This window comes from Tachypleus tridentatus, chromosome 6, assembly GCF_004210375.1.
Source record: "Tachypleus tridentatus isolate NWPU-2018 chromosome 6, ASM421037v1, whole genome shotgun sequence".
Classification (NCBI taxonomy): domain Eukaryota; kingdom Metazoa; phylum Arthropoda; class Merostomata; order Xiphosura; family Limulidae; genus Tachypleus; species Tachypleus tridentatus.
The window spans coordinates 92,347,561-92,359,941 of record NC_134830.1 but is presented as its reverse complement, the minus strand read 5'-3'; the positions used below and the strand labels follow the sequence as shown (position 1 = coordinate 92,359,941).

The window sequence follows — 12,381 nt, the reverse complement described above, 5'->3', positions numbered from 1 at the left end:
TAAATTCTGCCAGTCATCCAGTTCTACTCAAAACAGTATATGAATGCTAGATTAATATACAGATAATATATTGGTATAGTTATAAGAACAGATAATCTAATGATGTATGATATTAGTGCACTTTAGTGGCCATATATTTATACAGCACATTTTTTTGCATATTGACACAACCTTATTGCAAGTTTTAGAAGGGTCAAAGCTGTAAACTGTTTTTGGCTTTTCATCTCCATTTTCATTTGTCTCAAATTAATTTAGATTTGTCTAATTTAGTGATTATAGGATTTATATAATGTATATTTAGTTCCTTACTTATTTGTATATGCACTTTTAAGTAATTTATTTTTTAAACTTTTTTAATAGGTTATAAATTGTTTAATTTGAAGATTTACTTCTGTGTATGTAAGAAAGAAAACATTTAAAGTAAGACTAAAGGTGGATAGTTAAAAAAGTAATGAAATATTTAAGAAATGAAAAAAATTAACATTTAAGTATATAAAAGAAAAGCATAAGTTAGTTGAGTTAATTATTTTTATTGCACTATTTAATAGGAAATTATAGTACTTCACTATAGCTATACCTTGAACATAAGTAAATTTGTAATCATTACTTGAACAACACTCTTTCAAGGGTTGGTTAACTAAATTAGTAATTCTTTCTTACAACACAATTGGTTATCACTAAAAACCTGAAAATACAAATTGGTATTTCAGATTACTCGATTTAGTGTTGCAGTCCATAGATAATGCCAACATGATGAAGGAAAGTGAGATTACTGACTCAAGCAGAGTCAGACCATGTAGACAGAGATAGTTTGGCAATTACATAAAATGGTTGTAGTAATAATAAACATTGATTATCTGATCAGATATTGATAAGAGTGAACTTCATACAATCTGGGATTAGCCAGCTAAACAGCCATAGGCTACATTAGCTCATTTTATAAAAACCACATTCAAGATGTTTCTTAAGACATTGTGGTTACCTTAGAACCAGAGACCCCATTCTTCATACCATTGCATTGGTTATTTTCTTAAGCATGATTAGTTTCATGGTATTGGTAATTTTTTGTCTTTGATGGTCTAGGACACTTGTAAAAATTTATAATAATGATAGTAACACTTGTAGCATTTTTGGCTACTGCCTCACTTAGATATTGAACAGCATTCTGGCTGTCCAATATCTCCTCAACTCGACTATTTTCTTAAGGTTTTGTACGCTTTGGAACCTTTTATATAATTTGATGTAATTGTTACTGTATAGTGTATGTTTTTTATATTTATCTGTGTGATTATCTACACAGTTGTTTTCTGCATCTTGCTGTTAATTGTGACCTATAGCAAGGTTTATTGTTCTTTTTAGTCAAATCATTCTCATGCTGTAACAGGTTCATGAACCTCTTTATAGCTGAGAAAGGGAAACAAATGTAGACAGAATCGGAGAAAAGAAGTCCCTTTCTAGTCTGATCAATCAAAGTGGATCTCCATGAATTGAGAGTGTCATTGAGCTTCAAATGGTTTCTCATGCTGAAGCCTAACTGTTTGTGGATCTATTCATTTATCAGATATTTACTTGAGAGTCCTTCCTGGTAAATGACCCCAAATGCATGGCATTTATGTACTTTAATCAGTAGTTTTCAAACTAGGTTGCATTTCCTGTCAGGGAACATAACCATATATCTTTTTTTTTGTTGTAGTGGGAGAAGGGGCATTTGGTCAATCGGCTGGTACACTTGGGCTAGGGTAAACCAAGTACCAGTGTTGGAAGTTCTCAACAGGTGTTGTAGACATTGTATCTGATGCTGGTGTTTGGGTATAATGCTCACAAAACCCTGGCATTGCTGCAGTGTCCTTGCTTGTCATTGTAGTGCATCCCCTTGTAATGCTCCATGGTGGATGGGATCAGTGGGCACTGAAATTTCCTTTTTTTTATGGATCCTCCAAACAAAAATTTAAATAAAATAGTGAAAAAAATGGTCCATTGGTAAATGACAATGTCTTGAAGTTTCTGAGTAGCAATCTTCAACATCTGTACCACCTGTTGTACCTCATTTTCTTACCCTACATTCTCTTTTAGAGAAACCTTTAGGGCAAATGTCCCCCTTTTTTATTCAGAAGGGACTGGAGGGACTTGCTGGCTCTCCAAAGTCAATAAAGAAGCTTTGATCTGGTGACATATTGGTGGAAACATCCACTCTCAACACAGTTAACTCCTCTTGAATTTAAAGGCAATTGGGGATATACCTATTGAGGTCACACCTCATGCTACTTTGAATTCATCATGAGAAGTTATTGGTGAGAGGGATTTGAAGAACATCCCCGAGTCAGAGATTCTTGCTGGTTTCTCCACTCAAGGCGTTCCTGCAGTGAGGCTTATCTCCACTTGCAAAGATGGAGTTACATTGCCGACCAATATCCTCATTCTGACATTTACATCACTACATGCAACTGCCACCATCAAGGCAGGTTATTTTAATTGCAGGGTATGGCCATACATTCCAAACCTACTCCAATGTTTCCAGTGTCAGTGGTTCAGTTACTCAAAGACATCATGTCGTGGTTTCCTAACATGTGCTTATTGTGTTGGCAAGGACCATGATGCCTATGAGTGGGAAACAGACCATCATTGTGTCCATTACAATGGCTCTCACTTGTCTGACTTTCATTCTTGCCCTAAATGATTGGAAGAAAAAGAGGTACAGCATTTGAAAATGATCCATAATATTACATTGCTCGAAAATTGCCGTCTACTGCTTCATCTTGGACGCATACTGCTGCACTTCGTTCCACTACTACAGTGGGAGTGCAGACATCTCTCTGTATCTCAAAACAAATGAAAAACCTTTTGACCTCCATGGTTAAAGAAGTTGATGAATCAACTTCTACACCCATCTCTGTCCCTTACATATATTTCAACAAACCCCAAGATCCACATCCTTGGGTTCTGGGTACAAGCATTTTCTTGGATACATCTTCTTCTAACACCCCAAGATATTTTCTCTCGTCCTCAGTCACTGGAATCCCCTTCCAACAACAAAGACCTGCCCAGTTGATCTAGGGCAGGATCTAAGGGAGATCAATATACCTCCCTTGAATAAGGACAGTAAGGAAAAAAGACATGGTCGTAAACAGAAGGTTTCTCCACCCAATTCACGTAAATAAAAATGACCACCCTAATACAATGGAACTGTCGAGGTTTACGTTCTAATTTGGATGACATCAAAACACTGATTGCATCCTACCACCCTTATGTCTTTCCTTACAGGAAACATTTCTGAAACCTGCCAATACAGTCACCTTTTGGCAGTTTTCTTTGTACAGAAATGACAGGCTGTGTGATGGATGAGTACATGGAGGGGTGACACTGTTGGTTGATCAGCATGTGCCCACCCTATCTTTGTCACTGAACACACCCTTGGAAGCTGTAGCCATCCATGTTTCCTTGGGTCATACCATCAATGTTTGTTTTCTCTTTCTGTCACTTGGAGAGACATATGATCAAACATACCTCGATGCTCTCATTGTACAGTTGCAGTCTCTCTTTTTAATCCTGGGGGACTTTAATGGACATTATCCCTTCTGGGGGAAGTGCTGTTATTCATAGGAGGGATCGCTCAGTATAGCGTATGTTCTCTGATCACAACCTTTCTCTTTTCAATACTGGTTCTTCTACTTATTTTCATGCACTTAGTCAGTCCTTTACTGCTATTGAATCTATCAGTTTTGTCCCCTTCATTATTCTCCCATTTTTCATGGAGGGTTGACAATAATCCACGAGGCACTGATCATTTTCCTATAATTTTGAGAGAGAGTGGCTGTAGTCTATGCCACCCAACCTGTGTGCCCCGGTGGAAGCTGAATCAGGCAGACTAGCCCACTTTCACTACTCTCACAGAACTTGATCCTGCCATCGTCTATCAGCCATCAATAGACGACTGAGTGGCAACTGTAACTGACTGTATTATACAAGCTGCTGCTCGTTGTATTCCAAAAACCTCAACACGTTTTTCCACTGTATCCTCGTCCATGGTAGAGTCCTGCCTGCCACATGGCATGGAAGGCTCAAAAATGGGCCTGGGATACTTTCTGTAGATAACCCATACTCTCAAACTGCATAGCTTTCTGGCAGACCCGTGCACATGCTCATTGGGTAAGACATCAAAACCAGAAAGAATATGGGATTAAGTTCATAACTGGCATATATTCTACCACCAGTTTCAAAGTCATATGGGACAAGATTCAAAAGGTCAGTGGGCAATATAGTTCTGTCCCCCTCTTGATCTTACTCTCTGATGGCCAGGAAGTAGCTGATATCTGGAGCATTGCAGGTACTCTAGGTGAAAGGTTTAGTTGGGAATCTAGCACTTATGTTTCTTCCTCCACCTTCTTAGCCATCAAGACTTGGACAGGGCAATCACCTCTTTTCTTTTGAGCTGATTGTCTCTATGACTATAATCATCTCTTTAGACTGGTGGAACTGAAACAGGTCCTTCATCGGTGTGGCAGAACATCTGTTGGACCAGATGATGTACACAATGACATGCTGTGCCATCTATCTCCTGTTTCTCTTGCTATTCTTCTAATTATTTTTAACTGGATCTGGCAGGAGAATGTTTTTCCTGATGCCTGGTGCCAGGCTATTGTCCTACCTTTCTCTAAGCCTGGGACCACCTGATTTGACTTGAAATGGCAATCAGAGAAGCCTTTCTCAAATGGCATCTTGTATCAATATTCTTTGACATTGAAAAGGCTTCTGACACAATATGGAGGTTTGGCATTTTGCGAGACACTTTCCCATTCTTTCTACAGGAACTTGGAGTCCCTCAGGGCTGTGTTCTGAGTGTCACACTTTTTAGTATAAAAATTAATGCCATCACTGAACAACTCCCTCTCCTTGTTGCAAATAGGCTCTATGTCGACGACTTTTACATCTCATGTCAGTCGTCGAATATGAGGTATATTGAGCAGCAGCTACAGACTGCCCTCAATCATTTACTGAAGTGGCCCACAGCAAAAGGCTTTAATTTCTGTCTCTCTAAAACTGTTTCCCTGCACTTTTGCCACCAACAGGGTATTCACCCTGATCCTGAACTCCCTATTGGTGAAGTTGTTCTACCTGTGGTCCCTGAGTCCAAGTTCTTGGTGCTTATCTTTGACTGTAAGCTGACCTTTATACCACACATCAAGCAAATGTCAAATGTACAAGAGCACTGAACATCCTCCGTGCCCTTTCTACCACCACTTTGGCAGCGGATTGATGTTCTATGCTAAATATATATCATACTTTTATTCGATAGAAACTCAACTATGGATCACTGGTCTATGGCTCTGCGAGACCCTCGGCCTTAAAGATGCTAGACCCCATTCATCATCCAGGAGTTCAGCTCTACATGGAGTCTCATGAACCTTCTTTGCAGCTTTGGTGTTTGCAACTGTCTTTACTATATGCTTCAAAACTTCATTCCTGAACAAAGCAACCCACCTAGGGTTATGTTTTCCTTCCTCAATGGGCCATACTTTTTCAGAACAGATGATCTGCCATTGCTCCTTTTGGCTTTCGTATCCAGGAGCAGTTGAATGAATTGGGTCTGTCCTTGGATAAAATTGCAGCATCCACTGGTCAGCCCATCCCATCACGGCTTATTACAGTCCTCAAATGTGACCTTTCTTTAAGTAATATTTTATTTACCGAACATCTTTCAAACAATCTTTCCATTCTTATTTATACAGATGGTTCAAAATCAGGTGGCTGTGTGGGCTCTGCCATGGTTTGTTGCAGTTCGGTGGTTGCATGCAGAATCCCATCTACAGCTTCTGTCTTCACTGCTGAACTGTATGCCATTTCTCTTGTTCTGGATCACATAGAAGCTAAGCAGTGCTCAAACTGCACTGTTCTTACTGACTCACTTAGTTCTCTACTGGCCCTGGAATCGCTTCATGCTGGTTCACGCCCTGTTCTCACCAATATTCAAAACCAACTGGCCCATTTCTCTTCAACATCTTCTATCCAGTTTTTCTGGATACCAGGCCATGTTGGTATTCGCAGGAACAAGCTCACAGACACAACAGCTAAATTTATCTGCTCTGGTACCATCACCATTGTGCCTATTCCATACATGGACTATGGTCCTGTATTCAAGGCTCGGCTCCGTGACACCTGGAAGTCCACTTGGAATGACCAACACGAAAACAAACTTTTCCAAATAAAACCCTATACTGGACTTTGGCCGTCTTGCTTTCGTTAGGATAGAAAGGAGGAAGTTGTTCTAACTAAATTAACTAGGTCACAGTTTTTTAACTCATTTTTTTTTTATCTGGAACTGATGCACCAGTGTGTTGTCTGTGTAACACTCAAATCACTGTAAGCCACATTTTACTTTCTTGCTATCTTTACGACTTTCAACGACAGCACTATTTTAAACATGTTCTGTCCCAAGGTTTGTCCATAACATTGGGCAGTGTTATTGGTGACAGTGACATTATCCACCTTGATCAAGTTTTTAGTTTTTTAATGGCCATTAATCTTTTTAATCTCATTTAAGTATTTAATATTTATTCATTACACCTTTTTAATTGTGGTTCCCTTTTAAAAGTCTCAATCTCTCTCGCTCAATTTGAAATTAGAAAATGGCCATAACATTAAATAACTCGACACCAGGACTGGAAAGGCCAACTTCAGGTGACTGAAACACTGCTGTTTGAACTACCTGTTAGGCATCCTGGCGAGTTATTATTAAAATTTTGCTATACGTCTTTCAAAACTTTTATTACTTTACTTTTTGAAAATGGCCATAATGTCACATAACTTGGAACCAGGGCTGAAAAGGCCAACTTCAGGTGACTGACAGTGGTTTTTGTACTTACCTGTTAGTTTTCCTGGTGGGTTATGATAATTACCATTATGCTACAGAAAGTCCTTTACGACTTCTCTTACTGTGATTTTTCTCTTAACATTGTAGACTAGATGTAAACATTGGTTTTATTCTATTTATGTTGTTTTTTTTAAACTGTTTTGTTTCATCTTAATTTCCTTTTATGAATTTTACTACATTTACTTTAATTTTATCTCTTTACCGGATGTTTGGTGCAGATAGTCTAGCTGCTTTGTACCATAAAACACTAAATCCACCAACCAACCAATCATATTGACACAAAAAGATAGTCTTCACTGAGATATTAAATGCCTACCTCTTGTGTATGCTGATTGTCAGATGCATTATATTAATCTTGGATGTATCAGTCAGTGTGGGAATTGGAATTATGTGGTACCTCTGCTTCGTTTCATACATTGGTTCTTATGACATTAGTACTTGGGATTAGTTACCACATTAACACTTCACAGATACTAAACCATAGTTTTTCTTTTTAGATAATTCTTTCATGTTTGGTGTAAAAAGTTGCTCTGAAATAAGGACAGTCAATATTACCCCATGAAGTGCTAATATATAAGTTATAGATGCAACCCCATAATAATTATTGAGTAGCTATTTGGGTTGGAAGGGCCACAGTGCTGATTTCATAAGGGTAACCAGCATTATCCTGCCATAATACATAATGTAATTGGAACATATACCACAAGTTTATAGTGATGTTCCATCATGGAAGTGTTGGGTTATAAGTGCTCCCATATGTTGCCAGAACACATTTTTTCAGTGTGCAGTTCTGTATAGTTTTTTTGCAACTCAGTTCAAATCTTAAAATGAACAGATTCCTCTCCAATATATGGTGTTCAGGTCATTGTTGTATTTAGTATTGTGAACGACTACCATGAGCAGTATGGTTACACCCTGTTAACTTATGCCATAATCTATAGGGATGGTTAGTCTCCCTTTTTTATGTCACAACTGCTTCCATAAAGTGAAGATTTGTGGCTTACTAGAATCTTACACATCTCCTTAAGGGAATTATTGTCCATGGCTTGGTTGAATTCCTTCACTTTAAACATTAAGAGGGCTGGGTAGACCTCTTAAACTTCTATACTCTGTTCATCAAAATATTGAGAAACATTAGCATTGTAATGGCATCAGTTTTCTTTTGGTAAACTTTTTATATGTAAAAATTTTAGGCCAATTCCATAACTATATAGCTCTAAAGAGTAATAGATATGAAATTATTTGAAATGTTTGTGGCCAAAATGATGTGTGCAGTCATGTCCAAAGAGACAATGCTTTGCTTAGTTAATACTTTTTAAGAACAAGAATGTTGTGTATCTATTTAAACAATGATATCAGCAGTTATCTCTGAGTGTTCTTTGGAAAATATTAATTATATTAACAAAATTTGTCATATAATAGTGAATTAATAGATTGGCCTCTCTGAATTACATAACTGCTTCTCAAGTGATTTTTTTTGTTTTGTTTTCTTTTAGATCATATGGTGGGTCTTTCTTCTCCTAAATTTCTTCGAAGACTGAAATCTAGGTAAGATTTTTTTTTTAAGTACTGTTGTTAAGTCTGCCAGCAGACATGTCTATAATACACTTGGTCATTTGTTTGGCACTATTATAAGTTTTCATTCAAAACATAAAATAATAAATGTTGAATTATTTAGAAATAGATTAATATTTTTCAAGGAATATCAAACTGTAATACTGTATCTCGGTTAACTGAGATACATTTCTAAACACAGTTATGCTGAAACAAAGCAAACAGCTAAGTATTACTAACAAATGAAACTCATTTGATCTTTACAGAAGTAACCTAAATTTTTAAACATTTTATATTTTTTATTCTTTAACCCTTTTGTGACAGGTCAGGGGTCAAAGGCCAGGTTACCACATTTATTGACTTGCATTGAAAAGTTTATTGAACTACCAATTTATCAATTATTTCAATAAGTTTGGAATCAAACTGTAGATTATAATCCAAACTTTAATATCATATATGAGTTAATTTCTTAATTTAAAACTAAATATTAAAAGAACATCTAAATATAGATTTTAGTGAGTTGTGATATGTTTGATGCAGCACTGGGTAAATTGGATGTTTGTGATGTCATAATTCTATGTTTATAGTTTCATACAAATTAGGAATTAAAATTACTAATATTATCAAGCTAGAATATAAAATAATCTCTTGTCTTTGTATTTTGCTGAGATGTCTTATTTACTGAATCAAACATAGTGGCCCATTCACTTTCCATTTTTGAAAATGGACACTTATATATGCATATATACACTTACTTCAATATATGAGATGTGAATAATCAAGTAAATGTCCTCCTACTGATTTTCTGAGCCATTTTAATCTGTGGAAAGGTTATCACATTCTTTCAAACGAAGTTTTCAAGAAGGTATTTGTGTCTTTAGTCTGCTCGAAGTTTCATATTTTTTAAAATCTATATAAATCTTAATTACTGAGCCTAATAAATTAGTGGAATTCTGTGGTATCAGAATAGTTATTTATGATGATTTGCTTATTCAACTGTGTGTGTGTGTGTGTGTGTGTGTATAACACCTAAAAAAAGTGTTTTTTATATTCTCTACTTGCAAAATTTTAAAAGACTTAGCAACTGAGTACAAAGGTTGTAGCAAGAAGAGATAGTTGTTTGCTTTACTTTTTGATTCATGATTCTATATTTTAAAAAAAGAAAGATTAGAAATTTATTTTTAAATAGTAATGATCTATATATGTATATAATGTATAATTGAAATCTGGCTGTACTAATCCAATAAAAACATAGCCAAGATAGGGAAGGCTAAAGGTCAGTTTTATATTATTGGATATATAACATGAGTGTACATGCGCTGTGTCAGTGCAAGTTATGTAATGTTAGATAGGTCATGACTGAAAGGTCAGTATCATAATATATATATATATAACTTTATGATACTTAAGCTACTTAGACTAAACATTTGTATTTTTGTCTTATAATATTTAGTCACTCTGGCACAAAAAATGCATAATATATATTTATTCATTTTTATGATGATTACAAGGTTTGTCAAGTGACAGATCCCACATAGTTAGAGTATAGAAAATAACATAAAATATAAAGTCTTATTGAAGACAAACATTTGAAATGTATTTTAGATGTTTTAGAGATTACACAAATAATATTTGAGATATTTGGAATGAGGACTAAATTTTTAATCATAACATGAAATCACTTTGCACTTAGACTAGTGATGCAACAGACTATTTTCACAAACAAATCATTAATAAAAATATTTCTTGAAAATATCTCAATTTTTGTATACAAAATACTTCTAATATTTATTAAAATGTCTATCAAATTTTGTGAAGATACACATGAATTTGTGTGTATTATATTTAGCCTGTCATGAAAGGGTTAACCCTACCAAAATGGGCTTGATAGGATTCACACAATTATCCATGTGAGCAATTATACTATAATTGTTTATAATGTTCAGGTATCTTTACAAAATTTTGCATATTATTAGTAAACATTACAAGGCTCTTATACACATAATAACAGGTTTTTAAATTATTAATTTTAATTTTAAGATTAAAATACTTTACCTAAAAATTGCCAAGTTTCTTTTACATAATCACTGTTTTTTCTAAGCAATCTTAAAATGTCTCTTAAATAAAATTTTATTTTTAATCTGTTATTTCATCAGTGTTAGCTGTATATGGTGTTAGTTGATTTGACTGACCTTGTAACCATCATAAAAATTAGAAAATGAATCTCAATTACCTTTTTGTTCTTGTTTTATTTTAGAATAACTGCAAATTGTAAGAGGAAACTACAAATATATATTCTAAATAATTATTCCAAGATTCATTTAAATCTAGTAACAATATACATTTATTTATATTTATTAATTTTGTTTCATTGACCTTTAAACTATGTGTGATTAGAAATACCTTTACAAAAGTTTGAAGCTACCCAGCATGCAAGCTGCTGGTAGGAATGCACTATGAAGATTACTATTATTTTTCTTTTATTATATTACCTAATAAGTTTCAGGTTTTTAAATTTTGCTTAGTTTTGTGATAATAAATAGTAAAAACAAATGAAAAATAAAAAATTGTAATTAAATATCAAACATTTTTATTTTTGCAGCTTTATATTTTATCTGTTATATTCTTTGCTTTAGCATTATACATGATTCTTTAGGTTATAAGTAATCAAAGTATAACAAAAATAAAAGTTGCAAATGCAAAAAAAAAAAAAAGAAAATAGTTTTGTTAGTACTAATGACAAAATATCAAAGTACTTTTGGCCAGTTTACACTCCTCACCTTTTAACACTTATTTTGTGTAGTTATTTAATTGTTAACAGATGGGTTAGAAACTAAAAGAAACAATGGACAATAAAGTTCTAAAATAAATCTCCACAAAGTTTCATCTAATCTTTTCATTTACACGTTTCTTTTGTTTATTCTGAAGTAAAAACCTGCCAGATATAAAGCAATGAATCACCATTCTTGTTTTGGCATTATTATACTTTGAGTACTTTGAAACCATCCATATTAAATATTCTTTTGCAGTATAATTTGCAGAACTTTCCCAGCTTTGAAAACACAGGAATGTAGGATTTATGAATTTGCTAACAGTACAATGGTTACAGTGATAATTGTTTAAAGTATTATAAAATGCTGATGCTGTGGCTTTGTAGAAAGCCTGGGCTAATCCAGTAAACTTCTTAGGTATTTGAATGTTGGTCATTAAGTGTATGTTTTCTGAAAACACAATGGGGTGGGATTTATCAGCTTGTTTATGTAGTACAGTAGTTGCAACAAGGATTGTCTAAAGCATTATATAAAAAGTGAGAGAAAATAGTTACTATATAGCTTTGTTTAAAGTTATATTTAATTCAGTGAACTTGGGTGGTCAGTGATCAGTGGTTATATAGGTATGAAGGTGCTTATAAGCATCCTGTTTCCTATTTTACTATGCCTACACTGTAATCAATAAATGCATAGTTTCCATATTTTACAAGATACAGTGTGGTTTGTGTGCATAAAAATATTATTGCTATTTACATATACATATCTAAATTTGTTACTTTTCTTAAAACATAGAACAGTAAATAAAACTTTGAAAAACAATGATCTTCATTACTTACAATGTTTTGAAATTCTTTTTTGCACTCATGAGTTATGCTTCCTCAGCCTTGTTTAAGTGCACGTATCAGTGTAGAAAAAAAATTTTTGTAGACCTTATATATGCATTTTTGCATATAAAAATTATACATGACTATACTTATACAACAGAAAACTATTCTAATTTATCAGGCTTCCAAACTTCACTGTATTAGGGTGTAAAAGAAATTTAATTTTTGTCTGAAAAGTAGCATTGATCACAATACTTTAAACTCTTTAACAGTATAAGAGATTTTCTCTCATTACTGTCTTAGAAAGACAATTACATGGAGAAAATATAGTTTTCAAATGGTTTTTAAACTTGTTGGTATCAAG

At 34.3% G+C, this 12,381-nt stretch overlaps 1 protein-coding gene across 9 annotated transcripts in view; it reads left to right on the top strand.

The window, feature by feature from the left end:
• Nucleotides 1-12,381, top strand: part of LOC143253048 (uncharacterized) — an 87,343-nt gene that overhangs the window by 6,133 nt on the left and 68,829 nt on the right. For all 9 annotated transcript variants that reach the window (XM_076506161.1, XM_076506167.1, XM_076506164.1 and 6 more), the window contains exon 2: nucleotides 8,365-8,416. In XM_076506161.1, coding sequence (XP_076362276.1) covers nucleotides 8,365-8,416 — 52 coding nt within the window. The remainder of the gene's footprint in view (nucleotides 1-8,364; nucleotides 8,417-12,381) is intronic.